This window comes from Mirounga angustirostris, unplaced genomic scaffold (genome assembly GCF_029215605.1).
Source record: "Mirounga angustirostris isolate CCGP_5_RB_7025 unplaced genomic scaffold, mMirAng1.0.hap1 SCAF_16, whole genome shotgun sequence".
NCBI lineage: Eukaryota > Metazoa > Chordata > Mammalia > Carnivora > Phocidae > Mirounga > Mirounga angustirostris.
This window is the reverse complement of record NW_026991724.1, coordinates 50,686,285-50,708,466: the sequence shown is the minus strand read 5'-3', so window position 1 is coordinate 50,708,466 and position 22,182 is coordinate 50,686,285. Positions and strand designations below refer to the sequence as shown.

The following is a 22,182-nucleotide window of genomic DNA, read 5'->3' as shown; positions in this document are numbered from 1 at the left end:
ATCTTAGGATCCTCGCTCTGTTCCATCCACCCCAATCGCTTTGCTGTCCCCAAACTTCAGACCTCCATATCTTGTTTCCCTCTTTCTGGAAGATTCTTCTTTGTGGTCTCAGCTTCTAGACCACTTCCCCGCAGCCCAGTCTCCCTCGGAGCACCCTGTCTGTATGCAATCGGGTGTTTTTGGTCTATTGTTTTCTCATTTGCTGGCTGTTCCCCCAGTGGGCTGGCAGCTCGTGAAACAGGCACCAGATTCGGCATGGTCACTGCCGAGTTTCCAGTATCCCGTGGAGTGGTCAAGGGGACAGATGGAGGTTAGTGGAGGAAGAATTGCTGGAGGGGGTGTGGGCAGGAAGCAAGGCTTTTCTTGGCCCCCAAGGTCAGGTAGGATGTGGGACAATGCACAGGGCCACGGTGGGGCATTCTAAGTGAGACTGTGCCAAGCCACAGTCCTCTGCTTCCTCTAAGATCAATTCCCAGTATTTCTAGAGTCAGACTGGGAGTGAATTCCAACTGTGCCTTTTCCCTGCTGAGCAACCTAAAGTACATTCCTTAACCTCTCTGAGCCTCATATCCTTCTTTATAAAATGCAAGTGATAATGCCCACTTCCCTGAGTAGTTATGAGGCTCAAATCATGTGGATCTCATAGATCTCACAGATCTCATTTCTAGAACATAGATCTCATTTATACAACATTGAACATCATAGTGTGCACTAAAAAAATATTTGTTGGGGCGCCTGGGTGGCTCAGTTGGTTAAGCAACTGCCTTCGGCTCAGGTCATGATCCTGGAGTCCCAGGATCAAGTCCCGCATCGGGCTCCCTGCTCAGCGGGGGTCTGCTTCTCCCTCTGACCCTCCCCCCTCTTGTGCTCTGTCTCTAAAATAAATAAATAAAATCTTTAAAAAAAAAAAAAAATTTGTTGAACATATGGCTCCCAGTTCAGGACCTGGGTTAGAGTCCCAGCTCCGGCACTTGCATGCTCTGTGACTCCAGGCCAGGGAGTATCCCTCTCTGAGCTTTAGGTAACTCGTCTATCATGTGCGGCTCATAACTGTGTTTCCCACATAGACGTTGTGAGAATGAGATCAGATCGCGCGGATATCTACTATGCAGCACAGCGTCTGGCTCGTGGTAAGGACCTGTTATTATTATCAGGAATGGTTCTGGAGTATCTGGAGGCCCCTAGCCTTGGAGTAAGGGAGGATGGGGGCGAGGGGGCATTTGAACACATGGATCTTAATGGAATGGGTAGGGAAACTGAGGTCCAGGGAGAGGAAAGGCCTTTCCAGAAGTCGCGGGGCGCCCTGGAGGCTGAGCAAGGACCAGAGACAAGGGGAAGGGCCTCCTTCCCCATCTCCGTGGGGGATTACGGTCCGATGGGGATCGTGGGCAGGGAGTGGGCCCTTTAAATCCTAAGCTCCACCTTTGCTTAGAAGGGTGTTTGGGGGAGTATAAAAGGGGGTGCAGTTCCTCCCTACTGCAGAAAAGCACCTGTTGCTCCTGACCACCCGCCCCCGAAGCCCTGGCCTGCCTCTAGTCGCCCCCCGCCCCCGCCCCCGCCCCGCACCTCTGCCTGGGAGCCATGCAGCTGCCGCCCTTTGACATGTGGAAGGACTACTTCAACCTGAACCAGGTGGTGTTGGCCCTGATCCAGAGTGGGGGGCAAAGGCCAGAGGCCCAGGGGAATGGGGAGGAGAAGCCTGGGCCCCAGCTGGGGCAGGAGCAGGGTCTGGGAGGGCCGGGGGCCAGCACAGGCCTGGCCACCCTGTGCAATTTCTGCAAGCACAACGGGGAATCGCGCCATGTCTACTCCTCACACCAGCTGAAGACCTCAGAGGGCGTGGTGGTGTGCCCCATCCTGCGGCACTATGTGTGTCCCCTGTGCGGGGCCACCGGGGGCCAAGCCCACACGCTCAAGTACTGCCCGCTCAACGGCGGCCAGCAGTCTCTCTACCGGCGCGGCGGGCGCAACTCGGCCGGCCGCAAGGTCAAGCGCTGAGGAGCGCGAGATGCCCGCCCCGCGCCCCCCAACCCTCCTGGTTCGGTCCCTGCTAAGTCCCCGGACCCTCCCTCTGACTCACCCAGCCTTTGGGAGCCTCCGGCTCCCAGAGCTACTCCCTGCTGGATCCTGAAACAATGCAGGCTACTGGGGAGCCAGGCCAGCTCTGCCCCCGCCCCCGGGGACCTCTCAGGCCTTGGGGTTCTGAACTGAGGGTGTCTGTGGATTCTGGATGCGGCAGGACCGCTGCCCCTGGACCGCACGGCCTTGTGGCTCCTTCTGGGCCCCCAGTTCATGGATCTTTCGTCTTTCTGGGGCTGCTGGTGACATGAGCCCTGCCCCCTTGACTTCTCAGCTCCATGGTTCCATTCCTTCTGGAATTCTTGGACCGTTGGACCTACAGGACCCAGCGTGCTCTCCCAGGCCCGCCCTTAGAATCTGGAGAGAGTGAACAAGACTGGCTTGGACACTCTAGCCCAAGAACTTCCAAGATGGGATTCTGACTTGAGACCAGCCTTGTCCACCTTCTTCAGTCACCTGTAGACCCACGGTTTCATCACAAACCTCCCGGGACTGTTCCTTCCCTGCCCCAGCAGCCCATTCCATCAGGAGCTGGGGATGGGAGGAGACACGCTGCAGGGGGAGGGGGGCACCTGGTCTTCCAAGGCTTATCTGGGAGTGGAGAGCCTTGGGGTGCTTGCGACACTCTTCAGCTCCCCTCGTCGACCTTCTTGTTGATTGTTTCACTGCACTCCCGCCCCCAACCTGCAAATCACCGATGGGCGTTTCCCCCTGCAGGACGGCAGCTCTCCACTGACTCCCACCCACCTTTCAAATCCTCCTGGTTTGCTAAAGGTCTTTGTGTTTTTTTCCCCTCCCATTTTTTTTTTTTTTTCATCCTCCAACACTTAATCAACGAAGCTCCAACAAGAAAAGGGGTTTTAGTGCCCAGATGGGAAAGGCAACTGCCTAGATTTTCTTTTAGGGGCAACGAAAAGAAAGAGCTCCCTTCAGATTTTAAGTTGCTCAGTTTGGGGCTCAGGGCTGGGACCCTGGTGTTCAGCTCTGGTGAATAAAGAGCATTTCTGGTTGTCTTTGAAATCACTCTGGTTCTGTCTTCTCCCCTGGAGGCTGGGGGAGGGAACCACGTTTGTCCCAATGCGGGGGAAACAGGAGACAGAACAAGAATGGGTCTGGGTTCCTCTCACGATGTGCCCCCACCACGTCCTCCAACACAGGTCACCTAGGGACTGGTCCCCATGTCCCAGCCTCCACCTTAACCCCAGATTCCTTTTCCATGTCCTTCTTGGGGCTCTGTCCAGGGGTCCCCCTCCCGGCCCGCTAGACCACAGATCTGCCAGGACCAACTTGATGATAGTTCTTAAACTTTGGGCTCCCAGACCCGCTTTGGAGAGGCAACGGAAAATATGGTCCCTGGCCCCTTGGAAATGCACACATGCACAAATCATATCAGGGTTTCTTTCTTTCCACCAGGCCACAAATACTTATTGATCACTTACTTTGTGCCAGGCCTTTCAAGGCACTGGTGGGTTGGGCTCCTGCCCTCACGGAGCTGACTTTCTCAAGGGGCAGGGGGCGCATTGACCATCAATCAGCAAATATATAGTAACATGACAGGTGGGTGAGAAGTGCTCTGCAGGAAAAGCAGATATGGTAAAGGGGTGCAGAAAGAAAGGAGAGACTGTTTTCTACGGGGCAGTCAGGGCAGGCCTTTCTGTGGAGGTGACATGTGAGCAAAATCCAAACGAAATGAGGCAAGCAGAGACTATCTGGAGGAACAGCATTCCAGGCAGAGGGGACGGCAGATTCAAAGGCCCTGCGGTGGTGGGAGGCCAGCTGAGTAATTAAGAGTGAAGATCAGAGAGTCACGTGGGGAGGGCAGTCGAGAATCTTGCAGACCCTGGTGAGAACTTGACCTTTATGGTGCATCTCCAGACTGCAAATTGCACCGTGGGCCCCTATGTGTATACGCTGGTCACACAGGGAACCAAAGAGCCCAGTTCAGGACCTCACAAAACACAGCTTTTCCAAAAACACAGCTCTGTGCACAACAGAGACCCCCAAGTTAAGTCAAACGATAGATAAAAAGAGGACCCCCCAACCCCAGAGCTGTGGTGGGCCCCGGGCAGCAGGGTGAGCCCCAGAGGAAAAGGGAGCTGCATCGGGCAGGAAGGTGATGACCTTTCAAATGGGGCGATGGAGGAGAGCTTCATAGTTTAATAAAGGGACCGTGTCTGACAAAGCGTGGGCCGCAGGTATGGAAAGGGACAAGGGGTCTTGTGCGCCGTACTTGGGGGCATTACAACGGGGTGCACTTTAGACCCGGAGTAGTGAGGGAGGGGAAGATGCTGAGGTGGGTCTGGAGTGTGGAGGATGGGAGGCTCCTGGGGACATCCACAAGCACTTCACAGGGTGACGCATCCTGGAAGCTTCTAGACACCTGCGATGGGGCTCAGAGGAGAGGGCTGGAGACAAGTAGTTAGTGGTTGTCAAGTTGGCGGGGTTTGTTTTTTTAACGAGTTAAGTCATTTATTCAACTGGTAATTAAGTGGCAGGGTAGCTGACAGAAGGTGAGGACACTAAAGAAGCCAAGGGAGCAATGGACCCTGAGCTCCATCTCCTCCAACACCTCACACCTGCAGAGCTCCGTGAACCTGTTCCAATGGCTCCCTGACATCAGGCTTCCCATGACCTCCACACCAGGCTGAGACCCAACTCCCCACTCTGCCCAGACTCTCCACGAGTCACAGCGTCCTGGCTGCCTCCCCTGGATGCCCAGGGGAAGGGAGACGTCTGGGTGACATGCGGGTGTCTTGTGCAGGTTCCGGTTGGGGGAATGGGGTCAGTTAGGACATGGTGAGCATAAGGCGCTCAATGGGTGCTATGAGTTGAATTTTGTCCCCCTCCAAAAAAGAAGGTATGTTGAAGTCCTAACCCCCAGTACTTCAGAATGTGACCTTCTTTGGACATAGGGTCATCGGAGTTGTAATCAGTTAAATGAGGTCATACTAGAGTAGGGGGTGCTCTTAATCCAACATGACTGGTGTCCTTATAAGAAGAGGAAAGCGGATGCCTGGGTGGCTCAGTCGGTTAAGCGGCTCAGGTCATGATCCCGGGGTCCTGGGGTAGAGCCCAGAGTCGTGGGGCTCCCTGCTCAGTGGGGAGTCTGCTTCTCCCTCTGCCTCTGCCCCTCCCACCGCTCATGTGCTCTCTCTCTCTCTCTCAAATAAACAAATAAATAAAATCTTCAAAACAAAAAAAGGCCCAGGGCAGCCAGAGGCTGCAGGAGGCAAGGAAGGATCCTCCCCTAGAGCCTTCAGAGGGAGTACGATACTGCCAACAGCTTGGTTTCAGGATTTCTAGCCTCCAGAAATGGGGGAGTATATTTGTGTTGTTTTACGCCACTTTGTGGTATTGTTACGGCTGCCCTTGGAAACTGAGGCATCCTTGAGAAACTAATACACGGGGCACTCAGGGGAGGCATCCAGAATGCTCTTCACACCAGGGGGAGTCTGGGTTGAGAGGGGAGCTGGTCTAAATCAGCTCATGAGAAGGCTGGAGACAGCGAGCCGGGGGCAGAAGTGAGGCGTCTGGAGCTCTGCAGGTGTGGGTAAGTTGAGGCAGGATGCAAGCAGGCTGGCATCCTCCAGCACCTCCCCCGGCCCCCCTGAACACAGAGACAAGGCAGCTAGGCAGATGGACAGCTCACAAGGCAGCCTCCTGGGCTCAGAGCAGGCAGACAAGGGGCAGGGTAGGCTGGAAGGGCAACCAGAAACGTCTGCTCAGGGGCTTTGTGCGGTCACTTTGCCCCTTCTCGAGCAGGACAGAGGAGGAGACTGAGGCTGTACTCCATGCAGAGAAGCGAACACTTGGAAGTGACTTCCAGATCCACTTTGGGCTTAGGAGGTGCAGTTCTGCACCCACTTAGCGCTGGAGAAGGAAAATCAGATCCACTAAAGATTGACCTAGAACCCCACAGAATTCCCATTGTGCCCTGAGGCATGCGAGCCTAAGGTCCAATCCCTGAACCTCAGGTTCCCACTGTGCGCATGGGTGCCTACCATTTTGTGGGGCTTGGAAAATGAATTCGTGCACCCACGGAGGTCTAGGTGTCCTGGTGAAGCGTGCGTAGAAGTTAAAGCTAATTTCCACTGTTGACCAGAATTGGGGCCATTCTGGAGGATTTCTTTTCTTTTCTTTTTTAAGGTTTTATTTATTTATTTGTCAGAGAGAGAGAGAGAGAGCACAAGCAGGGGAAGCTGCAGAGGGAGAGGCAGACTCCCCACTGAGCAAGGAGCTTGATGCAGGACTCGATTCCAGGACCCTGGGATCATGACCTGAGCCAAAAGGCAGATGCTTAACCGACTGAGCCACCCAGACGTCCCCATTCTGGCGGATTTCCTATGAAGGAGAAGAAAAGGTAACTCCATTAACCTTTTTTTAACTTTAATCTGTATTGAGCATGCTGAGAGATCACTTTTTAGGTTTCTCTTCCTGTTCCTTTATGTCTTTCAGTCTGTCCTTTTGGTCTCCTCCCTCCCTTCTTCTCCTTATCTTTCCTTTCTTCCTTCTCCCCTCTTCCTCCCACCCTTCCTTCCCTCTCCTCCATCAGTCACCAGATTCCACTCTCATCACTTACCACTGTCAATGAAATACCTGCTCAAATGTCTCTTTACATCCAAAACAGAAATCCTGTCCGCTCTACCCTCAGAATACACCCAGAATCTAACCATCTCCCCCAGCCCACTACTACCTACCTGATCCCCACCACAACTTCTCACCAGGACTGAGGCAGTCACCTCCTCGCTGGTGTCCCTGCTTCTGCTCTTGACCTCCTAGAGCGTACTTCAAACCCCAACAAAAGTGATCCCGTTAAAACACAAGTCTGCTCATGCTCCTCCTCAGCTCAGAGCCCTCCCATGGTCCCTGTCTCACTAAGTAAAAGCCCAAGTCCTGGCCTCTCTCTCTGACCTCTTCTCCCACCCACTCTTTCCTAGCTGTTCCTTGAATGCTCTAGGAACATTCCTGCCTCAGGGCCTTTGCACTTACCCTTCCCCCTCCTTGGATTGCCCTTGCCCCAGATAGCCACATGGCTTCCTTCCTTGCCTCCTATAGTCCTTTGCTTATATGTCACCTTCTCTGTGAGGCCCTTCCCATCCTCACACTCTTGATCTTTCTTACCCTGTTCTCCTTCTCTTTCCTCCTTAACACCTCCCACCATCTAGCATGCTTTACTGCTTATTTATTGATTAGGTCTGTGGTTATGGTGGTCAGTTCGATGTGTCAGCTTGGCAAAGCTACAGCTATTGAAACACTAATCCTGGTATTGCCACGAAGGTATTTTGTGGATGCGATTAAAGTCTATATTTAGTTCACTTTAAGTAAGGAAGATTATCCTGGATAATCGGGGTGGGCCTGATCCAATTAGTTGACAGGTTTAAAGAACAGAGCTGAGACTTCCTCTCCTAAATTCTGTTCCTTTCACTTTTTACTGCAAACCACAATGAGAAATTCATTTCACATCTTGATTCAACACACACACACCCAGAACAAAAGTTTCACAAAATAATAATCTTAGTAATATTAGCGGGACAATTATTACATACCAGGAGCTGCTCAGATACTTAATACATATTGACCCATCACAGCCTAACAAGGTAGATTCTGGGGTTAATCCCCCCTTTCCGGAGAGGAAAAGTAAGGCCCGGAGAGGTTAACTAACCTGTCCAACATTACATAACAAGTAAGTGGGAGAATTTGGGCCCTGATAGGCTGGCTCCGGAGTTGAGCAATTTCCACTATCCTGAAATGTGTCTCAAGAACCTCTGAAAATATATAAGAAACTAAAGTTCCGGGTGCCTGGGTGGCTCAGTCGTTAAGCGTCCACCTTCGGCTCAGGTCATGATCCCAGGGTCCTGGGATGGAGTCCCACATCGGGCTCTCCCTGCTCAGCGGGAAGCCTGCTTCTCCCTCTCCCACTCCCCCTGCTTGTGTTCCTGTTCTCGCGGTCTCTCTCTGTCATATAAATAAATAAAATCTTTAAATAAATAAATAAATAAATAAATAAATAAATAAATAAATAAATAAATAAATAAAATCTTTAAAAAAGAAACTAAAGTTCCTCAAAGCAACATGTACCTTACTCCATACAGCACAGTCTGATTTTTTTCCGATTCTGCTTTATTTTGTTTCTTTAATGCTTGTTACAACCCATTAAGTATTTTTCAGGACCCACAGTTTGGAAAACAAGCCTTAGAAAGGCTTCCCTGATCTACTCCCATCCCAGGGCCCTTGCTCTCTGACCTCCCATACCCACAACTGCAGAGCTCCACACGCCTAACCTCTGCCCATGGCTCCCTGTCTCAGCCTTCCCATGAGCTCCAGACCTGATTTAGATCCAACTCCCCCCAACCCACTCTTCTCTGGGGCCACCAGCATCCTGGATGCCTCCTTTAGATGCCCAGCATATGAGTTTTCCCCGGGGTTGTCATAACCAAGTATTACAAACCAGTGATTTAAAACACAAAGGTACTCTCCCAGTTCTGGAGGCTAGAAATCCAAAATCAAGGTGTTGGCAGTATTGTACTCCCTCTGAAGGCTCTAGGGGAGGATCCTTCCTTGCCTCTTGCAGCCTCTGGCTGCCCTGGGCCTTCCTTGGCTTGTGGCAGGATCACTCCAATCTCTGTCAGTCTTCCTTCTATGTATCTCTTTCCTCCTCTTATAAGGACAACAGTCATGTTGGATTAAGAGCGCCCCCTACTCCAGTATGACCTCATCTTATATGATCTACATCTCCAACGACCCTATGTCCAAAAAAAGTCACATTCTGAAGTATTAGGGGTTAGGACTTCAGCATATCTCTTTTGGGGGAAAAATTCAACCCATAATACTCATTGACCACCTTATACTCACCATGTCCTGACTCCATACCTCCAACTAGAACCTGGACCAGAATACTTGCTGTCACCCTGTTAGGGCTCCCCTCCCCTCCTCAGACTGTCACATGCCCTGTACATACTACCTCTCAAATGTCTTCCAATTCATTTCTACCCTTCCCACCATCCCTGCCTAGTCTCCTCCATCCCTCTTCCTCTCCCCCTCCTGCCCCTACCCCAGATTTTTCCTTTGAGTCTAGCCAATAATCTTTCCTCTTCCCATCTACTCTCTATTCAACAGCGGGGGCGGGGGGGGGGGTTGTCTTTCTAAAGCACAAATCAGACCCTGTCCTTCCTTTCTCAGAACTCACTGCCTGTAGGATTGCATTCAGTAAGGCCCAGCATGGGCTGCCCGTGACCACTGGACCCTGACCGCTCATGGGGCACATGGTGGGACCTCATATAAATCTAGCCCCGGTGAAAGTCACCTTGTTACCCACTGTGCACCTGCATACACTGAGAGTAATGTGATCAGAGAAAAACCCAACTCACTTCAACTTCAAAGCCAATGACCTTGAATGATTGGGTCTATTTGTCTACTGGCCTGGCCACTCATTCACTATCTCAGTGCTTTCTCCTGTGTCTTCCCTAACCTCAGGATCTCTCTCTCACCTCAGACCCTGCTTCCTACTCGCCTGAGACAACCTAAGGAACAGAAGAGAACATTCATTCACATGTTCCTGACATCACATCTTGCCTCCTGCCTGCCTCTGTGTCCTCCCCCTCCCACTGTTTTCTGTGTCTGAACAGCTCTTGCCCCTTAGACCACCCTCCACTCCTGCCCTCGGTCCCACTCACCATGCCTATTCGAGGACATTGCTCCAGACACTCTCCCATCCCTCATCTGCACCATCAATCTCCCCTCTTCTGAATCATCCTGAATTGGCGCACAACATACTATTACAACTCCTATCTTAAATAAACCTCTCAAGACCCCAAGCCCTCTTCCAGATATACCCCTTTGACCATATACACTGACTCTCTCCAAACCCTCTCAATCATCAATCAATCAATCAACCCTCTCTTTTTTTAAAAGATTTTATTTATCTGAGAGAGAGAGAGAGAGCACGAGCAGGGAGAGGGGCAGAGGGAGAGGAAGAAGCAGACACCCCAATGAGCAGGGAGCCCGACAGACAGATGTGGGGCTCCTTGATTCCAGGAGCCCAGGATCATGACCTGAGCAGAAGGCAGATGCTTAACCGACTGAGCCACCCAGGTGCCCCAATGAACCCTCTCTTGAACCCATCCAATCAGACTACTGCCCCCACCACATCACCCAAATTGCCCTCTTCAAGATTACTAATGACTTCCATACTGCTGGTCCTAGGGGTCAGTTCTCAGGTTCACTGGACTTGGCCTCTAGGTAGCACTTGGCTTCCTTGATTCTTCCTTTGTCCTTGATTTGCACCCTTCACTTGGACTCCAGGACAGCAGACAGCCCTGGTTCTCCTCTCATTTCACTGAATGCACCTGCTCAACCTCCTTTGCTGATGCCAGCAGTCTATTCTGGAATGCCCCAGCCTCAGGCCATGGACTTTTACCTATAGTTGCTCCCTCTCTAACCTCTCCTATTCCTAAGGATTTTTATGTCATTTAATCACTGACAACTCCTAAAGTTATATCTCAAACCTGAACCTCTCCCCTGAAGTCCAGTCTCAAATATCCAACTGTCTATCTGACATTGGCACTTGGTGGAGTAAAGGGCATCTCAAGTTTGGGCAAACTTGAACTCTTTTTTTTTTTTAAGATTTTATTTTTATTTATTCGAGAGAGAGAGAATGAGAGACAGAGAGCATGAGAGGGAGGAGGGTCAGAGGGAGAAGCAGACTCCCTGCTGAGCCGGGAGCCCGATGCGGGACTCGATCCCGGAACTCCAGGATCATGACCTGAGCCGAAGGCAGTCGCTTAACCAACTGAGCCACCCAGGCGCCCCAAACTTGAACTCTTGATCCTCTTGCAGCCCTGTCCTTCTTGCTTCTGGTAGCTCCAAGTTTCCTGCTGCTTAAGGACAAAGACATTGGAGTCATCCTCGTCTCCTTTCTTTCTTGCAGTTCCTGTACCCCATTACGCTTCGCTTCACCTCCACAGCTACCACCCTGGCTGGAACCACCACCACCCCTCTCCTGAACCACCTCTCTCCTCAACTCACTGGGCACCCAGCTTCCACTCTCGCTTCCTAAACGCAGTTCCCCAGAGAAATCCTACGAAAACCTCCTAAACGCAGTTCCCCAGAGAAATCCTACGAAAACCGAAGTTGTCAGATCATGCCCTTCCTCTGCTCAGGGGCCTCCTGTGACTCCCACTCAGCGTAAGGGCCGGGGTCCTGACAAGGATCCAGGAAATCTGTGCCATTTATCTCCCTGCCCTCCCCTCCCCATTGGCCTCCTCTGCAGTCCTGGAACACAGGAAGCACTTGCTCTCTCACCTCCTTCACGTGTCTACTCAAATGTCACCTTCTCAGGGAGGTCTCCCCTAGCCACCTTATTTTAAAATTATAGACACACAAACGAGCACCATGTTCCCCAACCCCATTTCCTACTTCCATTTTTCCATAGTACTCAACACCTCCTCACTTAGGTATCTTATTTTGCATATTGTCTGTTACTCCCAACTAAAATATGAGCTCCGTGATGGTATAGATTTTTGTCTTTTGTATTCACTGCACTTGGAACCAAGTAGGTGCTTAATAACTATTTGTTGACTAGATGAATGAAGCACCGTTTGTTGAATGACCTTGAGGATTCCTGCAGGATGCAAAACAAATTTCTCAGCCCGACTTAACTCCATCATCCTTTCTTCCAGCTCACCCAACCCGTGTTCTAGATTCATTCCTGCCTCCGCACATTTGCTTAAAGTCATACCTGCACCAGGATCACCCTCCCCACTCGACAAACTCTCCCTCTAAATTCTCCCTCCCCGCGCCATGACGTCAGCGTGTGGACAGGGGGCCCCCCCCAGGCACGGTTGGAAGGTTGACGGGTTGCCATGGTTACTGCACCCGCCTGAGGTGGAATATCCCCAGGGTGCCCCGCTCCAGTGGGTAATAGTTGTTTGGCGGATCCAGAGCAGCCCCGCGCTGGGGCAGATCAGAGCGGGCGGCAATCGTGTTTTCGTACGCCCCCACCTCACCCACACAGTTGTCATGGAAACGGAGCGCTTCCCTCCAGCGCCGTCTCCCTCCCCTCTCTCCTAGAAAATGAGACCCAAGCAGAGTAAGAACGCTGGGTTAGGCGGGAAGACTGTCAGAAAGGCAAGGACGCCGCTCGTTCTCAGCGATCTCTCCATCATTTCTCCCACCTCCTCCAAGGATTGCTACGGCTGCGCCGGGACGGAGCCCCGGGTACCAAAGCTGGGGGGGGGGGGAAGAGAGCGAGAGAGAGAGAGAGCGAGAGAGCGAGAGCGAGCCAGGGGCGCGCATGCGTGGACAGAGTTTTCCGCGTACGCTGCCGAGGCATCAAGAAGCTAAGGGACCTAACGCAGCGCTAATGTTGCGCCTGCGCAGCTAAGCCCCGCTCAAGGAGGCCCGTGGAAGGTAATTCTGCGCTTGCGCCGTGGGAGGGGCGTGAAACTCTAGCGGTAAGGGCGTTGGGGGCTGACTGGCGCTAGGTGCGCCTGCGCCATGGCTCTTGGGGCGGCCGGGGGCGGGGCCCAGAGGGGGAAGAGAGAGGAGGGGGGAGGGAAGAGGCCCGCAGAAGCCCGAGCCTTGACCGACGGGCAGGCGGGGGCTGCGGCGGCGCCGGTGAGTGACCCGCGGCCCGACTCGGTCCCCACCCTCCACGACCCTCACTCTTCCTGGAGTCCCCCATCGCCTCCGTTGTCCCCTCTTACTCCCGGACCCCATTACCCCCAGAGCTCCTCTTAATTCCTGGCAATCCCCAGAGCCCCCACAATCCCCGCAGACCCTAATCCCTCGTATTTTATAGTCCCAGCTCCTCCACTGTCCTCGAAGCCCCCAACTCACCGTTATTCCCGGGCATCCCTTCTGAGGACCCCTTCTCATACCGTTCTTACAGACGTCTTATTGCCCCGGCACCCCCAGGGCGCTCCTCTGCTCCAGATCCCCCCTTCTTGCTGCATCTCTCCTTCAGCATCTCCTTACCCCCATCACCCCCATGCTTCTTCGACCCCCGAGACACCCCCATTCTCCCTCCATTTCGCATTCTCCTATGCCCTCATTCTCCTCTAACTCCTGCAGACACCCCCTCTTCTTTCGCTTTTCCTCATTTCCCTCCACCCCTCCAGACCCTCCCCCAATTTCCATCAACTCCTCGCCGTGGCACTTTGCGCTGCGCGAGGCACAAGAGGAGCGCTCAGCCGGTGTCAGCTATTATTAGGCACTCTGAATGTCCCGCGTGGCCCGTCGCCCCCAGCCACTCTCCGCTCCAGCCCGTGGCCCCGGGGACATAGGAGGCGGTGTCGGGGCGGCCGGGGTGGGGCGGGCGGCGCGCGGACGCCGAGCCCCCGCCAGCGCTGTGCGCCCTGTGCCCGCAGCGCCGGCGCCCCCCCATGCGCCAGGCGGCCGGACGGCGGCGTCGGGGGGCGCCATGGCCTCGGCGGCGGCGGGCGAAGCGGAAGAGACCACCCGGCTGCGCAAGCCGCGCTTCTCGTTCGAGGAGAACCAGATCTTGATCCGTGAGGTGCGCGCCCACTACCCGCAGCTCTACGGCGCGCAGAGCCGTCGGGTGAGCGTGGCAGAGCGGCGGCGTGTGTGGGACGGCATCGCCGCCAAGATCAACGGCATCACCAGCTGGAAGCGCACCGGCCAAGAGGTGCAGAAGCGCTGGAATGACTTCAAGCGCCGCACCAAGGAGAAGCTGGCCCGCGTGCCGCACTCCACGCAGGGCGCCGGGCCTGCCGCCGAGGACGCCTTCACCGCGGAGGAGGAGACCATTTTTGCCATCCTGGGGCCGGGCGTGGCGGGGCCAGGAGCTGGTGCAGGGGCCGAGCCTCCCTCCGGGGCGGCTTCCTCACAGCCGCCGGCCCCGAGTGCGGGCACCCAACGCTACGTGTTGTCCGAGGACCGCAGGGAGGACCGACGGGCAGGTGAGTTTCTTCAGCATCACCTTAGCCAGAGCGGACGGTCACCAAGTCAGCGGTGTGCTCGGCACCGTTCCGAGCCCTTTCCGTGGCTCATCACATCCTCACTTACAACCCGGTGAGGTGGGTGCTGTAATTACGCCCATTTTAAATCTGGGGAAACTGAGGCTCAGAAAGGTGAAATGACTTGCCCAAAGTCCCACAGCTCATGGCTGCCCGAGTCATGAACGGAACCCAGACCTAGGAGGCCTGGCTCCAGAGTCCACACCTGGGATAATCAGCACACACGGGATTTCATTAAACGCAATGTAAGGTAGTGAGAATGGTGGCAGAGTGTGTGGGCTCCCGTCACAAGTCTGCCACTCAGCGGTGTCATTCTGGGTAAGTTACTGCGGGTCAGTTTCCGCCTCTGTAAAATGGGGATGAAAAACACAGTCCCCACCTCAAAAGCTTGCTGCGAAGATTAAATGAGTTAATATGTGTGAATTGCTTAGTACAGCACCTCCGGAACGGTCAGTTAGCTCTTGATAGGATTACCAACGCTGGGAGGTATGAACTGTTTTACCGTTTCATAAGTCAGAGACTCACAGAGGTTTGGTAACTTTCCCAAGGTCATGCCATGAGTAGGGCAAGTGTGGAGAGCAGAGTACAAAGACTTAGCCTTGACTCTGGATTATTCTTTCTTCTACAGCTATTTCCTGAGCAGCTGCCCTGTGCTGGGCAGTGTTGGGGACACAGTGGTGACTGAGACATCCCCAGCCTTGCCCTCCTGGGGCTGAGCTGTGGGAGTGCGGAGGGGGCACCTGACCCAGGCTGGGAGGTCAAGGAAGGCTTCCTGGAGGAGGAAACATCAGAGACAGAGTGAGGAGCTGAGGAAGTGTTCCTGGTAGAAGGAACAGCATGTACAGTGACTTTGACACAAGAAGGTTTAGCCAGTTTAGGAACTGAGAAGTTTTCAAGTTAGGAGAAGGGGAAAGTAAAAAGACTGAAGAAAGGAAATGTTTTGAGATGAAGTCAGGGAGGTCAGCAAAGGCCAGACCATGCAGTGCCTTTTAGGCTGAGGTGAGGAATTTTATCTGAAGTGCTATAAGGAGTCACTGAAGGGTTTTGAGGAAGGGAAGAACGTGGAAGTGATCAAACAAGTTCAGGGTCATGTGATTCAGAGAGGTTTATTCACTTACCCAAGGTCACACAGCAAGTAAGTAGTAGAATTGGGACTCAATTACAGGTTGTGTCCAACTCACAGTGCATGCACTTAACCACTGGGCTAGATTGCCTGGCAATAACAGCAACAATTAATATTGACTGAGAGTTAATGGGTATGCCAGAATTAGATCACACACAGTGTGTTAAGTGAAGGTCATTACTTTGGACTTTATCTTCAGGGCACTGGGGAGGCCTGAAAGCATCTTCGGCAGGAGAGAGAGACACACAATCGCTTGGGACCCTTGTTCTCAATATGAATCTCAAACCTCATTGTTTCTATCCGTGAAGTGGCCACGTTGAACCAGAGCAGAGATGGCAAACTTATTTTTTCAAGAGTTGTACAACTATTTTATTCATTCATTCATTCAACAAATATTTATTGAGCACCTCTTCCAAGGCAGGCACAATGGTAGATGCTGGAAATACTATGGAGAAAAAGACAATGGAGCTGGCATTCCAGTTATTGGAGACAGACCACAAACAAGGAGCCCCAAAACCGATCGTATACCAGGAGGTGGTAAGAACTAAGAAGAAAAACAGAGCACGTTAGGAGCATAGTGAGTGATGGAAGGGGGCCGCTTATAGGTAGGATAGTCAGGGAGATCATCTCTGAGAAAGTGGAATCCGAGCAGAGACCTGAATAGAGAAAGTGAGCCAAGTAGATGTCTGGGAGAATAGCACTTCACAGCTAGAGGAAGCCACACATGCAAAGGCCCTGGGGCAGGAATGTGTTTAAAGCATCCTTGATTGGAACCTCACATGGAGATTCCCCACTGTGTAAACTCATAAAAGAGGAACTGTTCTGATTGTAGGACTGGAACGGGGTTTGGGGCAGCCTGAGGCGTCTCTGTTGACACTAGAGGGAGACCTAAGGATAATTTCTCTCTGACCTAATATTTGAAAAAAAAAACAAAAAAACATACACACACACAACAGTAATGGCATTGAAGATTTATTGTGTGCCAGGCACTGGCCTTAACCCTGTGCCTAGGGTGATTCAGTTAATCCCTGTGATGGCCCTCAGGGAGATCTGTTATTGGGTCACTTGGTCCTTTGCTCACACACACACCTATTTACGGGTGGGGAAATTGAAGCCCAAAGGTTGCAGATAAATGATTTTAAATCGTGTCGTGGCCCTTCCATGACCCGGTGGGCATGACGGTTGGGCCACTTTCTGTTGTTCAGTAGGCTAGAAAAGCGGTATTTCAGAGTGGCGGGAGCAGTCCCCACACCCCTTATGAGGGAAGGGAGACTCACCGCCCTTGGGCCCAGAGCCCTGTCCAAGGACTGGTTAAAAGCATGGGTTCTGGAGACTGCCTGGGGTTCAAATCCCTCCTCTCCCATTCACCAGCACTGTGACATCTCTCTGGGCCTCAGGTCTCCTCATCTGTAAAATGGGTGAATAATGACAGCACCTACCCCCAGAGAATGGCTGAGAGGACGCATTGAAAGAACATAGCAGGAAAGTTTAGCTGCTTCGCCCCAGGGCCGGGCCAGGAGAGAGCCGAACAAGTGTTAGCTCTGGTTATCACCTCTCTTGCCGCCTCCCCTGCCTTCCCCTGCCCGGCTGGCCCAGGGAGGCTGGCCCCCCAGCATTTATGGCTGGAGGTAGCTGGCTGTTGCTGTGAAAGGAGAGCAGGGAGATCAGATTTGGCCTCAGAGTAGGAGGCAGGCTTCCCCGAGGAAGGAGTCTCTGAGCTGGCCAAGGGGCCGTGCAAGGGGGAATATTCCTGGTGGAGGGAACTGCATGTACGCTGGCCCTGAGCCAAGGAAGAGGGACAGAAAGGGGTAAGAGCTGAGGCCTTGCAGCCTTCGGGAGGGGCTGGCCTGTGTTCCCCTGTGGGTGCTGGGGAGCCATGGGAGGGTTGTGGCAAGGACCTGGGGCCCGGGGCCCCGATCAGGGCTGACTCCCTGGAAGCCACAGTTCTTTTTTCATTAAAGAAAAAATTTTGTGCTGGACATTGTTCTAGGCGCTGGGTAAACAGCGGTGAACAAAACAAAGCCCTGCCTGATGGAGCTGACATCAGGAGGAGGAGACAGACAACAAACACAGAGCGACCCCATGCCGGGTGGAGATAAGTGATATAAAAGAAATCAGGTAGGGTTAGGAGAGAGAAAAGGACAGAGACAGGAGCTACTGTAGATAGCAGGTCATGGAAGGTCTTCCCATGGAGGCCACATTTGAGCAGAGGAGCTGAGGGAGGGAGCCAGGCAGGTGTCTGGGGAAAGAGCTTTCCAGGCCGAGGAACAGCAAGTGCAAAGGCCCTGTGACAGGGGCAGACCTGTTGTGTTTGTGGACCAACAAGAAGGCCACTGTGGCTGGAGCCTCCTGAATGAGAGAGATACAAAGGGGAGGGGGTGCAGATGAGGTCAGGGAGGCAATGGAACAAAGTATGCAGAGCCTTGGGGGCCCCAAGGGCTTTGCTTTTACTCTGAGAGCGAAGAGCCCCAGGCAGCTTTTGAGCAGAAAAAGACCACATCTGACTTGTGTTTTTTACACACCTTGAGTGAGCTACAATTCCCATACCGTACAGCCACCCGTTAAAGAGGGACAATGCAGGAGCTATTAGTATATTCATGGAGTTGTACAACCATCCCTACCATCAATTTTAGAACATTTTCATCGCTCAGAGAAGAAACCCCTCCCGCACCTCTTAGCCGCCACCCCCAGCTCTGGCCAGCCCCAGGCGACTGCTCATCTACTCTCTGTCTCCTCTAGATTTGCCTATTTTGGACATGTCATATAAATGGATCAGAGGCTAGGTGGTCCTCTGCGGGGGGGCAGAATTGACATGTTATTTTGGAGGGACCGCCACAGTCCAAGTGGGAGATGCCGGTGGTTGGACTAGGAGGGGCTATGGAGGTGGACAGAACAAACAGGTTGGATGTTGGAAATAGTTGGAAAGGCAGAGCCAGTGACATTTGCACATGGACGGTGTCTTGGGGGAGAAAAGGAGTGAAAGTTTTTGGCCTGCATGGCGGGAATCAGCCAAGACTGGGATGGCTGAGGGAGGGGCGGAAGGGGGTGGGGGAGGACCAGGAGCTCAGCTCTGGGCCAGAGTGTGAGCCATTGCTAGATGATGGAGCGGGTATGCCAACAACACAACTGGAGGAGAGGTTTCGGGCTGGGCCCGGAAACCTGGGAGTCTGTTTGCACACTCTGTTCAAGTTCACGAGCATGAATGAAATCTCAGGTGAAAGGGGCCGGGGAAGCGCAGCAGGCTTGGGGTTGAACGGGGTACAGACCACAGCTGAGACAGAACTCCTACCACCTGATAGGACAGAGCCCAGCAATGCAGCCTGAGAGGTGTGTGGTGGGGGGGAGTGTCCAGAGAGTTCAGAGCCTTCTAGAATGTTGGTCCTGCCTGGCTCAGCAGGGGACCTCCAGGACCCCGTTTCCACTAAGGCCCCCATCGGCCCTCAGGTGGTTGGTTGTTAAATAAATATATTGACTCTCCCTGCTGTGTTCTCCTCCAGGGCATGATCTGATTCGGGTTCTGAAAAGATGGCTCTGGGGCCAGGGTCGGTGGGAAGCGGAAAGGGGAAATCAAGACAGCATTGGGGGTCGCTGTCACCTTACCTACATCTCTCTCTCCACAGATACACCAGCCCACAGCAAGGGGGGCTCCAGCAGCCCCGAGCAGTGGGCCCGGCCCTCCTGCAGTCCCCAGGAAGGGGGCTGCCCGCCACCCAAGGAGCGTGAGTCCCCGCCCCCTCCAGCCCTGCAGACGGTCCAGCTGCCCCGCCTGGCCTTGTCTCCACCGCCCCCAGCCCCTCCGCCGCAGCCGCCACCCCAGCCACCTCAGCAGGTGCATGTGGCACCCTCGTCCCCCAGCCCACCACCTCCTCCGCTGCCACCACCCACGCCCTCGGCCTCAGACCCCTCCCTGGACTTCCTGCGGGCTCAGCAGGAGACTGCCAACGCCATCCGGGAGCTGGCTGGTACCCTACAGCAGGGACTGGCCAAACTGAGTGAGGCCCTCAGCGCCCTACTGCCCCTTCTGCCCGGAACGGCCGTCGACAGGCTGCCCCCGCCTCTGCCCCCGCCCCCGCCCCCACCCCCCAGGCCCCTCCTGCCCCCGCCTACCCCCAAAGCCGAGATCACCCCAGAGCCGGTGTCCGTGGTAGCCGCTGTGGTGGACAGAGCGGTGGTCGCAGCCAGGGGGGTGATCATCGCCCCTAGGAGTGAGGAGGGGACCCCCCGGCCACCCCCAGCCCCGCTTCCTCCGCACGACTCACCCCCACACAAGAGGAGGAAAGGCTTCCCTACGCGGAAGAGGCGGGGGCGATGGAAATCTCCGTGAAATCTGCTCTTGGGTTTGAGCTCGTCTCTCTCCGCTCCTTCTGCCTGCACCTCCTCCCCCCAGCTTAGCCCAGGGGAGGAGGGCAATGCACCTTCCCCATCTCAGCTGCCCCCTGGCTCCCCTGCTGAAGGGGCACCAGCACCCCACTCCCTACACTAGTTAGTGCCTGATTCTCAGGGGACCTCGTTGATGGGTGCCCCGGCCCTTTCTCCAGTACAGCGCTGTCTGCCTGGCTGCTTCCCTGAACCCTAACTTCTAAGCCATCGATTTTACGTTATTTATTATCGCCCTTTGTGGGTTGTGGAGGTTGGAACCCCTCGGGTCTGCACATACCCCCTTCCCTAACAACTCCTGGTCTTGACTTGAAGAGAATTGACCTGCAGGGGCCTCCTCGCTTCCCGGATCCAGACTTTGGAGGGGGTGGGAGGCTCGAGACAAATCAGAATATGGATGACAAAGGATACAGCAGTCTGTACCCTAGGGAGAGGGGGGTGGAGTTCTCACTGGGGAGGTACAGGTTGGGTCCTCTGCCTCCCATTGCTGTCTCTGACCTCCAGAGCTCAACCTCCTCGTTTCTCCCCAGTGGTGACAAGATATGAATAAACTTATTTTTAATACGATTACTTTGGGCTCTGAGACAGGCCTGGGGTTTCAGCACTTATACCTGCCCCCACCCCTCCATGGACAGGTGGCATTCCCTTGAAGTTGGAGGCTGGCTGTTTTCCAGCCCCCCCCCCCTTTTTTCCTTTCTTTCCTTAAAGTCATCAAATCCTGTGTTCAAATCTTATTCCTACTTACCCATCCTTCAGATACCAGCCTAAGTGTCATCTCCTCCAGGAGAACTTTCTGGATTTCCTCCTCCAGGCTAGGATGGGCCTGATTAGATTTTTTTCTAGTGTCCTGTGGTCCCTCAAAGAACACATGCCTTTATCTGTTTAAAGCTGGTTCACCCACCCACCTACCCACCCCCCCAACCCCCCCACCCGTTTCATGAAGGCAAGAGCTGGTTCTCTTTTTTACTCCTAAACCTACTGAAAGCATAGTAGCAAAGTAGCTGATAACCACCACCCTGGATTCAGTCAGGCCTGGCACTGCCCGGGCCAGCTGTGTGGGCCTTCCTTTTCCTCATCTGTAAAATGGGCATAAAAAAATGTAGGAGTCCACAGCTCCATTCTGTTTTCATCCTTCAGGTCTCAGCTCAAATATCACCTCCTCAGAAAAGTCTTTCCTGGCACTCCCTCTCCCCCAGCAGTTGGGGAAAAAATGTAGTTAAATAATCATTTGAGTACATTTAAGTTGAATGTCTGCCTCCATCACCAGGATGAGCCATGTCAGGGGAAGGCCTGAGCCTAGCTCAGTCAATGGTATGTCCTCAGCATCACCCAACACAGAGGGTTGCATCTTTGAGTTAATGAGCAGCTTAAAAACAGTTTCCATGTATGGTGCTCCTTTTCTGGGCCAGGCACCATGCTAAACATTTATGTGCATGTTTTCATTTTAACTTGAGGCTGCCTTATGAAAAGCAGACTCTATGGGGGGGGGGGTCTCTGTTTTTTCTTGATTTTAGAGACTTGCCCTAGACTTGTCAGGGGCCAATCCCAACTCAGCGCACCTGAAGCTGGACTCCAGCCAGAACTCTTGACCCCCACTAGTGTTTACTGAAGAATGGCTTAAAGGCAATTTTAGGGGATACATGGATGGCCGCTTTTTTTTTTTTTTTTAAGATTTTATGTATTTATTTGAGAGAGCGCGAGCAGGAGCACAAGCGGGGTGAGGGGCTGATGGAGAAGCAGATGCCCCGCTGGCAGGGAGCCCGATGTGGGGCTCCATCCCAGAACCCCAAGATCATGACCTGAGCCGAAGGCAGATGCTTAACTGACTGAGCCACTCAGGCATCCCTATGGATGACCTTTCTAATGGTGCTTACCTCGTGTTAAACTTGATTAAAATGTAGCTAGTACCAAAAAAATGTAGCCAGGACATAAAAAACCTGCACTTCTGCACATAATACAGACATACCTCGTTTTATTGTGCTTTGCTTTGTTGCGCTTCACAGATACTGCATTTTATTTTTTTTTTCACAAGTTGAAGGTTTGTGGCAACCCTGGGTCAAGCAAGTCTGTTGATGTCATTTTTCCAACAGTTGCTCACTTCATGTGTGTGTCACATTTTGGTGATTCGTGCAATATTTCCAACTTTTGCATTATTATTACATTTGTTATGGTGCTCTGTGATCACTGACCTCTGAGAGCTCAGATGATGGTTAACATTTTTTTAGCAATAAAATATTTTTAAAGGTATATACATTGTTTCTTTGGACATGATGCTGGTGCACATTTAATAAACTGTAGCATAGTGTAAACTTTTAGATGCATTGGAAAAACCAAAAAGTTCATTTGACTCGCTGTATTGCCATATTTGCTTTATTGCTAGGTTTGCTGTATTGTGGTAGTCTGGAAGGAGCCTGCAATATTTCCGAGGTATGTCTGTATTGCTTAGGATGAGGCAAAAGTAGATAGTCTTCCCCGCCACCCCCCCCAGGGGAGTCAATTTCCAGAAAATAATACAGGTGTTCAGTGAAATTGTGAAGCTGACACTGATGTTTGTATAACAAAATCAGAGCTGCTAGAATTGCAGCAGGATGTGGGAGAGGAAGCAGACAGTCCGATTAGTTTGAAAGT

The 22,182-nt window shown here is 53.0% G+C and overlaps 2 protein-coding genes across 5 annotated transcripts; both read left to right on the top strand.

Moving 5' to 3' along the window:
• The first annotated feature begins 1,581 nt into the window (after positions 1–1,581).
• NANOS2 (nanos C2HC-type zinc finger 2) lies at positions 1,582–1,998 on the top strand. Its single transcript, XM_045890408.1, has one exon. The coding sequence runs from the start codon at positions 1,582–1,584 to the stop codon at positions 1,996–1,998; it is 417 nt and encodes a 138-aa protein (XP_045746364.1).
• A 10,625-nt stretch (positions 1,999–12,623) lies between these two features.
• On the top strand, positions 12,624–21,789 carry MYPOP (Myb related transcription factor, partner of profilin). Of its 4 annotated transcripts, XM_054511463.2 has the most exons (4): positions 12,625–12,693; positions 13,446–13,997; positions 15,595–15,714; positions 18,798–21,789. In XM_054511463.2, exons 2-4 carry the CDS (start codon positions 13,499–13,501, stop codon positions 19,499–19,501), a joined length of 1,323 nt encoding a protein of 440 aa, XP_054367438.1. In that variant the 5' UTR covers positions 12,625–12,693; positions 13,446–13,498; the 3' UTR covers positions 19,502–21,789. The 4 variants fall into 4 exon arrangements, with proteins under 4 accessions (XP_064437792.1, XP_045747738.1, XP_054367438.1 ...); XM_064581722.1 differs by having other exon boundaries at positions 12,624–13,997; positions 15,595–15,711; XM_045891782.3 differs by having other exon boundaries at positions 12,624–13,997.
• The last annotated feature ends 393 nt before the right edge of the window (positions 21,790–22,182 follow it).

What these genes read in the sequence shown, in the direction of transcription:
- MYPOP (XM_045891782.3), top strand. Translation starts at nt 13,298, where the DNA reads ATGTCCCGCGTGGCCCGTCGCCCCCAGCCACTCTCCGCTCCAGCCCGT. An exon ending in CAGGGAGGACCGACGGGCAG is followed by an intron (nt 13,998 to 15,594) that starts GTGAGTTTCTTC and finishes ACCTCTTCCAAG; the next exon opens with GCAGGCACAATGGTAGATGC. An exon ending in CGATCGTATACCAGGAGGTG is followed by an intron (nt 15,715 to 18,797) that starts GTAAGAACTAAG and finishes CTCTCTCCACAG; the next exon opens with ATACACCAGCCCACAGCAAG.
- NANOS2 (XM_045890408.1), top strand. Translation starts at nt 1,582, where the DNA reads ATGCAGCTGCCGCCCTTTGACATGTGGAAGGACTACTTCAACCTGAAC.